At 41.3% G+C, this 18756-nt stretch overlaps 2 protein-coding genes across 3 annotated transcripts in view; one reads left to right on the plus strand and one right to left on the minus strand.

Moving 5' to 3' along the window:
• LOC119651310 overlaps positions 1–3338 on the minus strand; it is a 45046-nt gene extending 41708 nt beyond the window's left edge. The window contains exon 1 of the mRNA XM_038054837.1: positions 2404–3338. Coding sequence (XP_037910765.1) covers positions 2404–3193 — 790 coding nt within the window. The 5' untranslated portion in view covers positions 3194–3338. The remainder of the gene's footprint in view (positions 1–2403) is intronic.
• A 120-nt stretch (positions 3339–3458) lies between these two features.
• Positions 3459–18756, plus strand: part of LOC119651311 — a 61675-nt gene continuing 46377 nt past the window's right edge. For both annotated transcript variants that reach the window (XM_038054840.1, XM_038054838.1), the window contains exon 1: positions 3459–3769. In XM_038054840.1, coding sequence (XP_037910768.1) covers positions 3493–3769 — 277 coding nt within the window. In that variant the 5' untranslated portion in view covers positions 3459–3492. The remainder of the gene's footprint in view (positions 3770–18756) is intronic.

Consider the following 18756-nt stretch of genomic DNA (forward strand, 5'->3'; position numbering starts at 1 on the left):
TGTTTCAAAAGAATCCCTGGCTCAATCCGATGAAGTGCAGTGTTCACGAGGCTATGAATTTTACAGTTTATTGAATTTGTGAAAATGTGAAATTTTAGAGAAATATTCCTCAAATATAACCCAATCGATAAAAAAATAAAAACAAAAAGAAATAAACAAGTCGCGAAACCGGAAGCTTGATGCTTCAGGTATAAAAGGCTTTGTGTTTCCCTATGTGAGGAGCATAATGTAGTTCTCCATTGGCTTATAGTATTGAACCGAGATATTGAAATCGCTCAGTTCTGGGCAGGTTACTGCCATTGAAAGAACTGAGCGATTTAAATATCTCGAGGGGCAGGTTACTGTCATTGCCAGAACTTAGCGATTTAAATATCTCGAGTCAATGCTATCAGCCAATAGAGAACTGCGTAATGAAATTGTTTCACGCATTAACGTCACCTGGATGAAGTGCCATTCCCCAACTGGTGTTCTTTGTGATCGACGTAACAGCGCACGTCCCAAATCTAAAATTTACTGCAATGCCGTCCGTCTGCCGCTCTCTATACTTCTAAGTGTTGGCCGACTATAAAGGACAATGAACGGCGTCTTGCGGTAATGGGGACGAAGATGTTGCATTGCACTGGTGGCGTGACACCTTTTGATCACGTCTGAAATGAGAATATACGCGATCGATATGGGTTTGCATCGATCGTGGAAAAACTGCGAGGGGCGTATTTGATGGTGTGGCCACGTAATTCACGCTAACGAGAATTGAATAACCAGTATTGGTCAGAGCATCGAAGTCAATGGTAAGCAACCAAAAAGCCGGTCAAAACAATGATGACTTGATACATTGGATGGAGATTTAAAGGTCTCACGATTACATCTTGATCAGGCATTTGATAAAATAAAATGATGAAACCGACCACAACGAGCCGACCTCGCTTGTGAACTGAAGGCTGAAGAAAAAGAAAAAGATGTGAGGAGCGACGAGTGCATCTTATTTGTATGGCTTAGGACGCTGTTTAGCATGAAATTGATAAGTTTGAACTTCTATAACTTTGACACTAATAGTTGGATTTTCATGGAACACGTGTATGCAGGAAACTGTCCTCTATGCCGGTGCAACTTAATACACCTAGGATGAACTTAAGGGGAGTTTTTTAGTCAATTTCTAAAAGTTGATAATATACTACTAGTAAATTTATTTGAGCAGATATCTGAATGGGACATATTTCGAGGCCTAGATTTCATCTAAGCGCACCACCCTAATTTTTTTCGGATTTTTAATTTGGGTAGTTTCCGAAAATGAGTCCTTTAAGTGCGTACATTTTGGCTCCTTACCCACGCGCTTTGCATTTCATGCCAAAACTAATGTCAGTTTCGCAAGGTACTAATCGAGACCTTTCATACAATCTACACGACTATATCCAGTGAAAAAACATTTGAATCCCCCTTTTGCATGTATGGGGAGCCTCCCTTTAAACTCCACCTAAATTTATGCCACTGTATGCGTGAGATTTCATAGTTCCCATCTGTCCACCAAATTTCGTTCGGATCGGTTTAACCATTTTGGAGAAAAATGCGTGTCAGAGACAGACCGACAGACATTGAATCGATTTTAATAAGGTTTTGTTTTACATAAATAAAAATAATAAAAAAATAAGGTCGTCATCGGAAGCGCAACTAGTGTTGCTTAACGCTATAATAAATACGGAAGCTGGCGCTTAAACTTAACTACATGTTCGCAGTGCGCACATTTCATTGTCGGACAGTGTGTATGAATAGATAGCAGGCCTCCACTAGATAAGCGTTGACAAAACACATTTTTGCATGACTGCTCGTAGTGGGCCAATAGATTACATTGGTCCATTCACTCCTCTACATTTTCATTGAGTTGAAAAGGCATATCGAAAATAGGCAAGGAAATTTCAACTGAAACAAAACAGTAATACGTGGGAAATGTATTCACACCCCTTAGCCGCGGTGACATCATCAATCCAATAAAATAATTTTGACTACTGAGAGCTGTAAATATGCTTCGTGCGTTTGATCCAAGTGAATTCTAGATTGTTTTTAAATCAGCGCAACAAATAAAAAAAAAAGTTCAAAGCTTCTCAAACTGCGACGTACAGGCTGCATATACGAGGCATAGATACAAGCGAGCTTTTGTGCCGTATGACGTCGCGGAATTCCGTTACTTTAAAGGCAACTGTCCAAAATCTTGTCTATAAGCAGGATTTGATAGTGAACCCCTGCAGGAACAGATATTTTTCCTAATTTTGCTGCCAATATTAGTTATATCTCGGAATTCTGACCTTCATACACCACTTTATATCAATGGGGATTGTGCCCTCCAGTCAACATTGATGAGAATAAAGGGGGTGCAATATTTGCATGCTAAAAATCACAAGATTAACTTACCAATATTTTCACTAGTGAGGTCGCGAATCCTTTCTTCCAGAGTACGTATTCTACTCATGAAATCATTCCCCCCATTGGTGGATATCTGTAGCCCCGGTCCGTCTGCATATTTATGCTCCAGCTGCAGGCATTCCTCGATTAGTTCTTGCTTCGACATTGATTCGAGCCTTTCCACCCTGGCTCGCTCATAAACATTCGCGAATTCCTTCGTCAGGAACTCTTCCTCGTCCTCGGGAAGTGAGAAAAAGTAGTTGTCCTCAGAGTCTACGGAGAAGCTCGAGTCGCGAGTTCGTCCTGAAGGAGTTAACAGAACACCTGGCACCTCGGCCATGTGCTCCTCCATTAGAAAATCGTTTGTATTGTACGGGACAATTGAACGACTCCGAACCAGTTTCGAGCGCATTCCGCTACGGCCACAGGCTCCGCTATCACAAAGGCGGCTTTGCTGGCAATGCGGTTTCTGAAACTTCCAATTCGATTTCTTGTACGGCTTTGAGTTGGATTTGGGCTTGCCGCGCCTCCGTTTCCGCTTCATCTTGACCGGATAATTGTAATTTCTTGATTTCATGAGACGCTCCTGCAATTTTGAATCGCCCGCTCCTGCTACGCAATTCGCGTCAACGCCATCTGTTGCATGGTTCGCGAACGGCGACGTGACCTTAGACTCGTAGTTGTCAACGGCGGACGGCAATTCAGTCACCATTGTTGATTGCCCGGAATGGAGGACGTCATTTTCTCTCGCACTTAGAGTTAGGTTTTCGCGTGTTCTTGATACAATTTCCGCTTCCATTTCACTATCCTATGGTCTCTTGCACTTAAAAATGTCCACTGCACTTGTAATGAGAATTTTATAAATCACCAAATTATGCGAAACTCACTGAAACACCGGAGCACAAACGTAAACGATTGAGCGCTTGTCGCCATTTTCAATTTATGATTGCTAGTTCGCTTTTCCGCCACTAGGCCCACTCGCGCTACTCTTGCACTGTTTCGTTTATTTGGAACTTTTCTTTGTGTAGCTTTTCTGCTTGTCCGCTTCTAGAAGACGGCGGAAGATAAGCAGTGAATGCGGCCCGCACGAATATAAGAATGGGAGAGAAGCAGAAGGAAAATGAAAAGCACGAGTTTGCACGCGTTCGGGGTGCTGTGCGCGTTGTAAACATCCCAGTGGCGCGTATGTGCGTGTGGGTCCGGTGCTGGGATAAATACTCTCATTGTGCGTTGAGGTGCATCGCGTACTGGGAGAAAATGCTTAGCACATTTCGTGCGGCGTTGCTTAGTCCCAAAAATGTAGAACCTGCTCGTGAATACAAATTGGAGCATGTGATATGTATGTACATCACTCACGCGACCTATAGTATGCGAGGTAAGTCATGGGACGAATCGTGCTTCTGGGATGGGCAAATGGTTTCGAATTTTGGTACAGTCCTTTCCCCGTGACCAGCGTAATCCATATGTTTGCATGCAAATGCACGTGCGATTTAGCGTTAGAACCAGTTTACTTTCTAATATCAGCGAGTGTTGAACTACTGCAATATTTTGGAGGTTGAGCAAGCTGGCAGGGCAGTGCCTGAAAAAAGTAAACACATTGAAGGGCACTAAGTAGGAAACCGGAAGTTCAGAGTATTCAGATATGGAAGGTTTTGTGTGTTTCTAATCGTACATGATCTAAGAATATCTCGACAGACAATAATTCCTGTATTGTGTATTTGAGTCTTTGTAGTATGTAAGGCTATTCATTTCGATCTGATACTCATATTCTCAGTGGTGTGACGTGATTGGAAATAAGGCAGGCATTACTTACTTAATTGAAGAAAATACAGTCAGAAAAATAACAGGAAACTAATGTAAAATTCATAACATGGCTTAAAATGTTGCTTCATGACAGCAGTTTGAGAGAATAAGACCAAAACCGCAACATAAAATGCCCTCTTCGCGATACATATTCCTTGAGAGGGGTTTTGAAAACTGCCAGTACGACGATCCATTGCAAAATTCATTTCGTTGTCGAGAGTTCATCGCGAATTCATAAATTGTATGGACATTCTTGTCGAAGTGTTTACATCCGGAGCAGTAGCATTGGTGGCTGTTGAATCCTGTGGTGTATTAGTCCGATCGAATGAACGATGAAAGCTCAAGGGGGTCATCCCGTGTGAAGGCCGTTTTTTTGAAAAATTATTTTGGAGGACTGGGTAAAGATAGAAACTTGATTTTTTCACCATATGTTTATTGATGTCTCTAGTATATGTGATAAATTTTGCAGCTTAATATCGTAGCTAGTTTTCGGAATACGTGTCAATTTATGCACCCATCTCCAAAAAAATATGTTTTTCTGCTGCCACGGTGGATTTTGGTGTTTTTTACGGCTTTTTTTATGAATAAAAAAACGACCCTTCCGATTGCAATTATCCTAGTTTGCGGACCGTAGAAATATGTATTAAAGAAGTCGTGAAAATTTCAAAGAATTTAGTTTGATAGATTTTGAGCTATGGTGGCAGCCGATTTTCAAGATGCAGTTTCGAGAAAAACGCGTTTGAAAATTTAAATGTGATTACCAACAATAAAATTTTAACTCACCATTAATCTGATATACCTGGTCCATAGAGAGCGTCCTCCGTTTCTTCAAAAAAGTCTTGTAAGGCCGATTGTTGCCCTCTGGTTTCAATTCTGGCTCTTTTAGCGAGGTCAGTCGATCGTCGTTCGGACCGCCAAATTCGTGCTTCATTACGGCGGTCGGCATAAACCTGACATATGCGACCAACTTGACATCCCAATGGCACTCGGATTTTGAGAATGCCATTGAATCGTTAATTGAAAATAATTACAACCAGAAAAGTGGCTATTTCTACGACCTTGGCCCCAGAATGAAGGTGTTTAGGAGCGAAAATCCAGATCAATGCATTTAACGACTCTGTTATTCTGGGTCTCTGCTCCTAAACATCTGTTCAAGAGATCATCAAATCTTCGTAGATTGGTTTGATGACTGTTTGAACTTCTTCAGTCAAAGGTGCCTTCTCGTGGTGGAAGCTATCCACTTCTCCTTTAGCTTCCGCTTTGCGCCATTTGCACCAACTGTCCTCGCCTGCTGGACAATTTTGATGCTGAAAATTTTCGTCTGTAGAACATTTATGGAAGACAGTTACCCAAATTTTTTGCTTCATTCCTTCTATCGAATTTGCGTGTCGACGAATAGCTAGCCTAAAAATGTAGTGAGGTCGTTAATCATCTTATCAGTAAGTTTTCCAGCCCCTTTTCCACCAATGCCTTTGTGATTCTTCTTTGCATTTCTAAGCCGCGTTCCTATTCCTTTCTCGACATGTCCTACGCATTCCTTTTTTACTACTACGTATATTTTATTATTTGCAGAAATTTTCAGAAATACCGGAGAAAACTCCAGCAAAATCCAATAAACAATATACAAAACTTGTCGCAATTGGAACATCCATGTTCAGGCTTGCTAAAAGTTTCTTTGGTGATCTTGATGCGGAGTTCTTTTTCTTCTCTGATAAGTATCGATTCCCATGAAATACTCGTTTTTTAGTGCGAACATGACGTTGAACGTTAAAGCGATCTCTCTTCATACGATCCATTTAAAAAAATCACTGAACACACAAACAGCACAATACTTACAACAAAATATAACTGAGTATAGCTTGAAAGCCTTCCAGTGCTCACTCTAGACTGGATTATCCTTTTTATTCCAAACAGAAAATAAGTTTAGACAATTGATTGGTTTTCCATCTTTTTATATTTATACCTATGTTTGAATTTATAAGGCTCAGGTAAAAAACTAACAGGTAAAAAAAGATTCGATGCTCTTTCTCATGGAGCACTCTAGCCGCGGCTGCAAACTCCTTACCTGTTTAACACTGTAATTTCTGAACGACTCGGAAAAACGGAAAATTCCTTTGCCCGCATATTCTCCTCTATATATAGGCACAATTCATGCAAAAAAAATCGATTTCTCCAACCCGACACACGGGATGATCCCCTTAAGTTTCCAATTTGATTTGCGGTTGTATATGGTTGGGGGTAGGTGGGAATATTAGATTAAAATTGAATAGTAGTTTTTTGGGCGATATAAGTTTGTAACTGCATGTGATTTAAAGTTGAAAGTAGTGCTGGGTTTGTTTTCGAATTGACAATGGTTTCCTTATTGAACCGATGGAAGATATTCGTTTTTGTGTAATCTGCGATCGAAGTTTTTGGATCTCGTTCTTTTGTTACTGGGGAAGAAATTGGTGATAAATTCTGGTATTAAATATTAAAATGGAAATGAGTTCCGCGTTTGCGATTTTTCTAACAAATTGTATGTTGTGGATTGATTCACCGACTGCAACGTTAAAAGCAAATTTTTTTTGTGAACCATGTCCGCTATTTTCTTTCCATAAAACTCGATTTTACTTTTATCTAAATTGGATAAAGGTCCGAGAACCAATAGACAAAGAATTAACTTTACCCAAACTACAATTTTTTGTTTTGAACGCACAGTAGTGGTCAAAACTTTAGAAACTTTTTTAACCTTGGATATTACAGTTTTTAAAAGATGCCTCGTACTAAACTACTTTCAAATGAGATAAAGGAGCTAATGATAAGTACAAAAGAGAATAGTAATACTTTATGAGAAGTCAGAGTGCTTTTTGGGTCACAAAAAAGAACGAAAGGGGTACGGTAGATCGCTCAAAAGCAGGTGGACGCCTAACTAACTTAACGAAATCAATGCGCAGATCCTTGGTTAACGCTGCGCAAGACAATCTGCACAAAAACAGTACACATATTCGAAAGAAGCTGCTAAATTTTACAATGTTCAAATATCGACACCAGCTGCTCAGCGTCTTTTGCGGTTGTGTACTAATATGGCCTAATTATAAAAACTTTAAGTAAAAATGGACTAATGGTTGTGTTAGTCCATTGATTCAAGTTGATGGAGTTATGAGATCGCCAATGTATTGTGGCTTTTTGGAAAGGCACATATTATTACATGTTCATGACAAGATGGGAAAATACTGGGCCTTCTCACAGATTAGCGGTCTTAAGCACACGTCCAAGTTTATGCAGAATTAGCCAAATGACAACCATGGTGCAAAAATAACCTGGTCTTATCAAAGTCCTGACATGAGCATCTTTGAGAAGGGTTAGATTGGCGTATTTGAGATCAAAACTTTCCTAAAACAGCTCAACTAATGGATGCTCTCCAACAAATAGTTCACAACATTAGTTGATGTAATAATGAACTAGAATCTTTGCCGCGAAGATGTGAAGCAGTAAAAAAAGACTAAAGCCTTTTCAACAAAATGTTACAGTTAAGTTCTTGAGGTTTTAAAGTGAGCACCTGCCTGGACGACTTAATCCCACGGTCTTCTAACTACAATCAGAGCCCCGCTGAGACAAGCAACAACGGTACCAGTATATACCAAGTGCATGACTTAGCATTCATACTGGTGGATGCAAGACATACCTAAATCTCTACCGAACTAAGGAGTACGGCACCCGTATTGAAACGCAACACCACACCGAGGTCCGAAGGTTTCTTCTCGCTTGAGCACAACCACAACCCCCATGAAACTCTCACTAGGGGGCCAACCGCAAACAACCGATCTGTACTCACTTACAACGGGAGTTTACCCGAAGTATGAGAATCCAGGGGCTATCCCGGTTCCCATGGTACCAGTATACCCCTGGTAAGGTTTCCTGACCAAATTGCCACTTCAGATGAGTCCCCGTGCAGACTCGGGTCTGATCGCCCCGTTTAGGCTTTTGGAGCATTCGCCTACTGCATCACGCCCGGCAAGCCAAAGTAAGTACAACGTCTCTCGGTGGAGGTTCTTCTCGGCCACTTGGTTTTGTTTTGGCCGACAGAGCTGCCGCCCCGTCCTTCTCACCGCCACCTCTGAGCACCAGCTGCGCTGACAGTTAAGCCCTTGGGTGTTTAACGTAGGTACCTGCCGTGGAGACTTAATTCTACGGTCTTCTTAAGACACGGATTGATTTTGTGACCACAATCAGAGCCCCGCTGAGACAAGCAACAACGGTACCAGTCTATACCAAACGCATGGCTTAGCATTCATACTGGCGGATGCAAGAATTACCTAAATCTCTACCGAACTAAGGAGGCACCCGTGTTGAAACGCAACACCACGCCGAAGCCCGAAGGTCTCTTCTCGCTTGAGCACAACCACAACCATCATGAAACTCCCACTAGGGGGCCAACCGCAAATAACCGGGCCGAGAACTCATCCTCCAGGAATTCTGCTGGAGCATATGCTCTCAGTGGGCCATCCCGGTTCTCATGGTACCAGATAACCTCCGGTGAGCCTTCGTGGCAGAGCCACTTCAGATGAGTCCCTTGCAGACTCGGGTCTGATCGCCCTCCTCGTGTACGTGGGGGCGGAACTCCCCAACGGGTTAACTGGAGCTGCGCTGACAGTTGGAACTACTCCAAATGGCGGCAATGATTGTGGAAGTGGAGGAGGAGCAACTTCTTCAGTTAAAATCCGTTCGAAGTATTCTCGCCATCTATTCGTTGCGGCTCGACGGTTGGTAAGCAAAGTACCGTTCTTGTTACAACGCAACAGAAGTGTTCGATATCATGTGTGCGTTCGTTATGACTTTTGGCAAGTCGATACAGATCTTCCTGGCAATCCCGAGTGTTCAGTTTATCGTAAAAATTTTTGCAATGATCCGCTCGGGTGACAGCAATCGCTTTCTTTGCTTCCCAGTTATAAATTTGCCCATTGGGTGTTTTATCGTCGAGAAATTTGTGGTAGAGGCGTTTCTTTTCATGGACCTTTATTTCAACATCGTCATTCCAAAGCCAAGTATTTCGGTTGATGTACCGCTTACCCGGCTTGGTGACCCCGAGGGTTGCAGAGGGCGCTTTGTGGATCGTGTCTTTCATTTGGTTTCACGATTCTTCCACATTTGCAATGGTTGGTAATCGCGTAAGTGAGATCATTTCTTCTTTCTTCTCACCAAATCGCCACGATTTAATGCGCCGCGGGCCAGTGCGTTTCTCACGCTGTTTTATCGGTAACTTAATTCGCAGGACGCAATCAACGTTGTGGTGCGATGATCTCATAGGGAACGGGTTTGCAATCAGTGACAGTGGTAAAATATCGGCGTCTTATGAGAATATAGTCGATTTGCGTTTTACTGTTCCCATTATAAAATGTAGGAAGATGAGATAATCGTTGATGAACCATGCATTCATAAGTACAAGATCATGAGTGTCCGCAAAATCGATTATACGCTCGCCACCCTCATTGCGCGCTCCGAACCCCTTTCCCCCATGGCATCTATTACTGTCTGCCATTTCACCCACATAACCATTGAGGTCGCCGGCAATGATGATATAGTCGTCAGCAGGCACGTGAAAAGTCTTTTCATCGAGAAGTTGCCAGAAGGCATCTTTCTCGGCATCAGGTCGACTTATCTGTGGTGCGTATGCAGTGCAAAAGTGAATAGTGCGATCAGCTGATATAACTTCTTTAATGGCATCACGGAAACCCTCTCAGATGGCAATGCCAACATTATATTGAGTGTATGGGCTACCAAAATAGAGAAGTTTATAGCCATTTTTACGGCGTTCGCGTTCAATGCCGCAGCTTTTGGTACCAGGCCATCGGGTTTGTTGCAGAGCGCAGATATCAATGCGCCTTTTCCGAAGGGCTCTTGCGAGTTTCTCGGTGCTTCCAGTTAGGGTGCCAACATTTAGTGTGCAGATATGTATTTGTTTTGCTCGGACTAACTCGCTTACGTCCTGCCGCGTCGACTGAGATGGACGCCCTACCATTTTTTCGAGGCTTGTGACTCAATCCGATCATCTTGTTTCTAACGACATTGTATGTATTCTCTTGGTCGGCCTGTCGCGGGACCTGTCATCAAGGGAGATCAGGTAGGATTTAGCGCAGTGGGATAAATCCAACTATACTCTATTTATCTCTTTCCCTGATCTCAGCATTTTATTTTTGTTTTACTGAGGATAGTACAAAGTACGTTGCGTCTCCTTTACTTGGGCTTGGGATCAGCATACTATGTTAATAGCATGGCGGAGTTATGCCAAAAAATCGTAATAATGACACCAAAAACTCAAAAAATTACTAGTTAATACTGCGTACGGAGATTTCTAGCATCACATACATCCTTCACTGGGCAGTGGCATGGATTTGATCAAACGGCCATTATTCGAAAAGACGTTCCGTCAAATATGTTTTGTTCGAAATGGGACTTTCGCGAAACTTATCGTCGACATAATCCTACAGGTTCTCAATAATATTGCATTCCGAGAATTGTGAAGAGGTTTTGAGTAGGTTTAGACAATTGAACACTAACGCCATACGTGTTTTTCACGCTTTATGTTTCGGGTCACTGTTTTGGTATATAGTGTAATGTTTGACAAACACCCAATTTCTTTACGCTGCCATGCAGATTTTTTAAAATATCAATACACATATTCGCATCCATATGCCCTTCCACGAATGCTACATTTCCTACGCCGCCCGCCCCGTAACGGCCACCCTACCACTGCACTTGCCTAGTCATACATTTCACGTACAAGGAATAAAACTTATGTTATTGAAGTCAATAAGTGAAGCGATTTGAGTTTGCTCAGAAACCCCTTTTTGAAGATCAAACGCTTTGGAGTGATGTACTCTTTGGTGGCTAGTCTAAATTTGATGTATTCTTCTACGATGGAAATGTAAAAGCGTAGAGAAAGCCTAACACGAAACTGTAGCCGAAAAATCTGAAAATCACAGTAAAGTGGGGAGCTATGGTAGGGTGGCTGTTACGGGGTCCGACGGTGTAAGTAATGTGGCATTCCTGTAGAGGTTCATGGATGCGAATGTGCATATTGATATTTTAAAAAAATCGACATGCCAACATAGAGAGATTGGGTGTTTGGCAAACATTTAAGGTATGCCAACACCTCTTCATAATCCTCGAACGGCAATATTATTGGGAACCTGCAAGATTATGTCGAAGGTAGGCTTGGTGGAGGGCATTTCGAACAAAAAATACGTGACGGAACGTCTTCTCGAATAATGGGTAAAAATTCTAGACATTTTCTCCGAACGAAGTATTAATTAGTATTTTTTTGGGGTTTTAGTGTCATTATTACGATTTTTTAGCACTGTTTGGATTTCAATTTTGCATACGAAAATAGAGTTTCTTTTGTTTTTCGTGCTCAGCAAGACTTTTATTTCATCCTTTTTCGTTGATTTTTTTTTTGCATTGTATCTAACCGACTATATGCAACGTTTCTGTTGAAAAAAACAAAACACATACAACTCCTTTTACCCACTTTCTGAACACTTATGTATTATGATTTGCTCACTGTACATATGCCCATTAAAATATATTTCCTTTCACCCGTTCGGACAATCATTTCAGCCATTAACTCTGCGATAAGCCGGTTAATTCAGTGACACTGGTCTCATTGTCCTTTTTCCGTACTTAGGGTGGATCATTCTAGTGTTCGGAATGATGACTACACATTATAATTTACATAGTGTGGATTTGATTATGATTTGCTCAAAGCTCGAATCTATCGTCCAAAGGACATAAATCTGGTATTCCATATCAAGGCTAATTACTAGAAGTAATTGAACTAATTAAAATCTGTGCCGAATCTAAGGAGAAATTTACAATAACATGTTCCACTTAAAAGAAAATATGCAATCATATTACTGTGACTATATATTTAAAAACCACTCCATAAATGTGTGGCTCTAATTGCAGCACATAATTCATCAGCTAGCCGATGCTAGTTTATAAAACAAATGTTTATAATTTTCGATCAGTTGTGTAATATCGTCGTCTTCCTAAGTTGAATGAACACCGCATGAAAGTTAGCTTTTATGGAAACTTATGGCATTTTAATATATTTTATCTTGATTTTGTCGTTATTATTGGAACCATAAAAATTTCAAGATCATGTGGTTTAAGTTGATTTGGAAAAACGCGCTTTCGATCTTCTCCAGAAAAAAAACCAAACACACAAACTCAGCAACCATTTATTGGCGAAAGATTATAACATATGTAGGTAAATATGTAATTTTTGAACCATCTTGCATGATTTCTTGTTTCGTGTTTCGATTTTCCTGTTGCTATAAATTAATTAATATTGGGGTTTCCTCAATATCAATATTAATCTTGTTAATTAGTTTCGACAGAGGTTTTGTGTAGTTCGTTCATTCGGAAACAGCCAAAAAAGGAGATGCCAATTTTCTTCTAATGTATTCGATGAGAAACAAGATTTTCGCGAACATTGTTTTTTGATTTTCCTACTTCTATGACATTTATACTTATTACTCACTTTGTAACTACCTTACTATTAAGGCTTTTATCTTTTTACCAACACAAAAGAAAACAAGTCGGAATACCGGAAGCTGGGCGCTTCGGATATAAAGGTTTTGTGTTCATCTTATTTGAGGAATTTTCTAATTTCTAATCTAAACAAACAGCATTGTATACAGTATTACAGCATACTATGTATGTTCTTAACCATCTTATTAGACATTACTCGAAAAATTAATTACCATATACATGTATATGTACATTTATTTGGAATAATTGATACCGGTATACAAATAACTAAACACTAAACAAGTCGAGAACCGGAAGCTGAACGATTCAGGTATGAAAGGTTTTGTGTATTGCTTATATGATACATATAAGCATATTTGAATGGACATTTATCCTATTTGTACCTAGCACTTAATGTTTATTGCATTTAGTTCGTCAGACCATTCACTTTAGTATGATGCTGACATTCAAAGTCCTACAATGCAAGAAATTTGTAAAAAAAAGAAATTGTAAAGAAATTTGTAAAAAAAAATGTCATTTGAAAGCTGGTGTTCGCATAGCTGCGTGTTCACAAGGCTGTCGTACGGAAGTACGCGGTTCGAACCTCACTGATAGCACCAATTCCTCCTGTCAGCGCAACTGAAGTTGAGAAAGCAATAAAACGAATGAAATTGGGGAAAGCAACAGGTGCTGAAGACATCGCATCTGAGCTTTCGAAAGCGAAGAGCGGAGATCCAACAACACTGTGGTTCAGCGAATTCTTCAATGGGGTTATTAAAGAAGATAGAACGCCATCTGACTGGCAAGAAAATGCTACAGTTGCAATATGGAAAAAGAAAGGTAGTCCAGCAGAATGTTCAAATTACCGTCAAATCCGTTTGCAATCCCATACCATGACAATTTTTGAACGCATTCTTGACAACCATAGTCGCCAAATCGTTCAAATAATCGTGAATCAAGCAGGGCTGACAAACTGAACTGTAGAACTACTGACGAAATACCGTCTGCGCAGTTACTCACGGGTAAATACCGTGAGAAACATCGCCCCCTTTCTATTGCATTTCTGGTTCTGGAGAAAACGTTTGACTGTTTGTCACACGAACTCATCTGGTATGCTCTACGACAACACCTCATACCAGAAGAACTCATGCACTGGGTTAAATTGCTCTATCACGATCCGAAACGTATAGTTCGAAGTGTGGGCGGTGTATCTAAACCACTTCATGGCTCTGTCGGTGCCCATCAAGGAAGCGCCCTCTCACCATTCTTCTTTGTTCTTGTTATGGACACTGTCACACGAGACATGTAATGTCCAGCGTCATATAGACTGCTTTATGCAGATAATATTTTCCAGGCGTCTCATAGGAAAAATGATATCGAGCAACTTATCCAAAAATAGTTTGATTGCCTTCCAGTGGACGCGTTTCTTTAAAGTGCAATTGATTCACGCGAAATACAAAAAATTGACTTTCTATAACTTTGTTATTGACAGTCGGATTGCCTTCAGAAATATGTGAAAACGAAACTTGCTTAGGGCATACATTTTGAGTGCTCATTCCCCCGTATTTTACCCAACATCAGAAATAATTATCGAAAAGTACCATATAAGGCGGGCCACTAAGTTCTCGCTGTTCGGCGTAATATCTGGAGAATGTAGCGGGGTGGTAGGGCTTCCCATTTGAGCGTCTCTGTCTAGTTTTTAATGGGTTTGACAACATAAAACCGTGTTTTGTACCTGTGCTCGTATTCTACCCGTTTTTCGCTCAGTCGCATTAAAATCAAGCGTGTTTATTCGCCCGTGCCGACGACGTAGAAGCATGACCGGCCAGCCCCCAAAACTTTTTTTCTATGGGTTGCTGTAATGAATGTATTTATTCATCACCCGTCATGCTGCCATGAGGAAGGCCCTTCCTTTTTTGTCACTGGAGCAGTTGTCCACAGGTGGAAAAACAAAACTTAACGTCTCGTGGCTTCAAATCATGAGGAATCCAAGTTCCTTGCTTTTGAATCATTCGCCATGGCTGGGCGGGTAACTCGCTACTACCGAAGCAAGTTGTTCCTGCGTTTGGCATGGACTCTCATCGAGCAATTCCCCAATTTCGCGTCTTTTATGCCTTCTTTCACGTGGACAATCATCAACATCAAAATCACCGTCTTTAAAGCAACCGAACTAATCAAGACAGGCTGTTTCACTTAGAGCAGCATTTCCGTAAACTTTTTTCAAGTCTCGATGCCCTTCTACGGCCGTTTTCTTTGAAATAAGAAACGACGATTATTTGGCACAAAATTGGACAATTTCACACACTAAAAGTACATGACGCCGCTATAAAATTACTAACGTGCTAAAGCGGTTTGTTTACTATATGTCTCAGCTTCATTCATGACGTTTCAGCTATGTCAAAATCGACCAGTACTTACCGCTAGAGAGGTATATTGACAAACACCCTTTTATTTGATATCATATATGCCTATATTCTGTGAAAAAATATACACCTCCCTTTTGCCTACATGGGGAGGCCCCCTTAACCTCAACGTAAAATGATGCTACTCGTTGTCTTTGAAGCGGTTCATAGACCACATATTCGCATTAAATGATAGCTCCAGCCAATTCCGAGTAATTCTCGTGTAACCGATAGACAGACAAACAGACAGACATTGAATCAACTTTAATAATACATATTTTCAATGGAGTATACGGGGGAGGAGGTAAGGAGGGGTTGAAAATTAGCAGCGGGCACCAAGGATGGTGGTGGATAATTTTGTAACTTGGGAATAGGAGTATTTACTACTGTATATTCTGCCTTCGCGGTTGAAGACGCGATTCTACTTCAAGAGGAGGAGTATAAGGGTTAGGGGAAACACGTGATGGCAAAAGAGATTTCCCGCGACAGGATCTAAGTGATCTTGAAAATGGGATGATACTATCATTTAACCACAAATGTGTTATGGTCGTACAGGATTTGCTTGAAGTTGTGCTAGGAATGGTGTTCATTTTTTTACATGGAAAAGTTTGACATCCAGCTTGTAATTTCTTGAAGAGCCGGGGTATGGTATTTGATGTTTGGATCTTAGGATTTCAAGGCATTCTTTTCACAATTTTTACAATACCCCTAAAAAGGTAACTTCATTTACGGTGCCAAAAAGATAGTTTTGTATTTTGAACTTCAGGCAACTTCGCTTAACATCATTTTCGCTGAAATGTCTGGAGAGATTCGTTGAGTATCACATTCGCGAGAAGATGCAAAGGTCGCACCCACTAAATGAAAACCAACATACTTACCAACATGCAAAGTCCTGAGAGTCTGCTCTTCATGCTTTGGTTTCAAAGATAGAGGACGCAATTCTGAAAGGCGAGTACGCGATGGAGGTGTTCGTGGACATTTAAGCGTCGTTTCACTGTGGGCCTTTCCAAAAGCTCTGTGGTGCCACAAGAGAGCATGGTATTGATGAAACTTTAATTAAGTGGGTCTACGCTATACTAATGTGCTGAAGTTGGTGTTGATCATTACCTAACAACGGAAGCGACGAAAGACTGCCTACAAGAAGGTATGCTATCGTCACTTCTGTGGAGTATGCTGACTGCAAAATCTGCTGATACACGTTCAAGCTTATGCGGATGACGTGGCTGTGCTGGTTGTTGGTTAAGATCTAGGAATAGTGTGTAGAAATACACAACGCGCCGTTGATTGATAGTAAGTCCAAATAAAACCACAATAGTAGTATTTACAAAAAGGAGAAAATTGAATGGTGTTTGCCTTGTAGACTCAACTCTACGAAGAAGTGAAAAACTTGAGAGTTATTCTAAACGAGCTGAAACGAGCTCTCATAGATTATGGGCTGTGTAGGCAGGCTTTTACCTCGGCATGGGGACTCCAGATCGAGCAGGCGGCGCGAGATATTGGGCTGCACATCAATGAAGGCAAGACAAAATATATGGTGGCAACGTCAGCACCGAAGACGAATTAACCAACAACATCAAACCGCACTGGTCAAACACGAAGAAGAATAAGGATAGGAGAATACAACTTTGAGACCGTTGACAATTTATCCTATCTAGGGTCGAAAATCACAACCGATAACAACTACGATGATGAAATCCGCGCAGCTTACAAAAACTGTTCCGCTCGAAACATCTCACCATAGGGTCAAAACTCTTACTGTACAAGACAATGATCTTGCCAGTCCTCATGTATTCCCCGGAGACTTGGGTTCTCAGCAAGAAAAATTGCGAACTCTTGGCCGCGTTCGAGAGAAGAATCCTCCGAAGAATTTTTGGCCCCCTACATGAGGATGGACGATTCCGTAGCCTACACAATGACGAAATCTATGAGCGATACCATGACCGTCCGGTTGTGGATAAAATCCGGCTCAATAGGTTACGGTGGGCGGGTCACTTAATCCGTACGGACGAGGATGATCACACCCGGAAAGTCTATAAGAGCAATATCTATACTAGAAAAAGAAGACGAGGCAGACCCTGCCTAAGATGGAGCGATGGCGTAGGTCAGGACGCCAGACAGCTTTTAGGGATATCGAATTGGTGGACCTCTGTGCAAAACCGGGATGTCTGGAGTTCCTTATTAAGGCAGGCCTAGACGGGATACCGGTTGTTGCGCCGTTGATGATGATGATGATGGGGACTTAGGCCTCAGGTAGTAATGTGGGTATACATTGCTATAGTTGGGCCGATGTTCGCTTATGCATCCGTAGTGTGGTCAGTTAAAGTGAAACAAAAGAGTTCTCGCTGTAAACTAGTCACACTGCAAATATCTGTGTGTCTGGATATCACTGGTGCCTGAGCATGACATCCAGCGTAACTCTGAATGCATTACTCAAATTCCAGCCCTTGGATTCGTTTATTCAGAGCACTGCAATGAGAGCAGTTTATAGACTAATTCAATTAGATCTAAATGAAAACAATGGACATCAGGAGCACAGAGCATTGGAAGAGTTATTGGGAGAACTAAATTCAATTTACGCAATGCTTTTAGATTTTCGGATCCTCATACATCTGTTTGGTAAAAGATATGAAATTATCTTGAAACGAAGAGAAAACTGGGACGAACCAGAAGAATGCGTGCCAGGATATATTGACATCTTCTACACTGATGTCTCAAAAATAGAACATGGTTCCGGAACAGGAGTCTACCTCACGAATAAAAGCAAGAAGTAGACTTTCCACTTGGGACAATATACAACGGTCTTTCAGGCTGAAGTGTATGCCATCGTAAGAGCGGCAACCTAGATGATTGACGAGCGATTGATGGGCAAGCGAATCGCAATCTGTAACGATAGTCAAACTCCATTGAGGTCATTGAGTAGTCCTTTGATCACTTCAAAGATCGTTTAGGAATGTAGAAATTGATTGAACTCTGTTTCTAGATTCAATATGATGAAACTACTCTGAGTACCCGGTCATTGTAATATAGAGGGAAATGAAATCTCGGATGCTTTAGCAAAAGCGAGTTCAATTTCCCGCATACCCGAACCGGAACTAGCAATTGGGGTGTCAGTAGCATTGGCTAATGCTGCTATCAAATACTGGAAACAAACTTTCCATAATAAGAGGTGGCTGAGCCTTAATGCTGTTAAACATACCAAACTTTTCCTGCCAGAACCAAACAATCACACTGCAAAGTTTAATAATAATAATAATCGTTGGCGCAACAATCCATGTTGGATCAGGGCCTTGAAGCGTGTTAGAGCACTTCATTCAAGACCGTAACGGTACACTAGGAGGCAATGTGGTCAGCATTACCCTCGCCTGAGATTATTACCCTGATTTGACTCAGGTACTCATTCACAGCTGAGTCGACTGGTGTCCGACGTCAAATCACGATACAAATTCCACTGCCACCAGTGAGACTTGAACCGCGACCTTCCGTACGACAGCTTTGCACTCTAACCACTCAGCTATCCGGACACACACTGCAAAGTTTGTCTTGTCGAAAAACAGGAAGACTTGCAGAAGTATTTGTGGGTTTTCTGACTGGTCATAATTCACTCTGGGGGCATATGTTCAGAATAGAAATTCCCCGCGATGATACG

The sequence above is a fragment of the Hermetia illucens genome, chromosome 3, assembly GCF_905115235.1.
Source record: "Hermetia illucens chromosome 3, iHerIll2.2.curated.20191125, whole genome shotgun sequence".
In the NCBI taxonomy this organism is placed as follows: domain Eukaryota; kingdom Metazoa; phylum Arthropoda; class Insecta; order Diptera; family Stratiomyidae; genus Hermetia; species Hermetia illucens.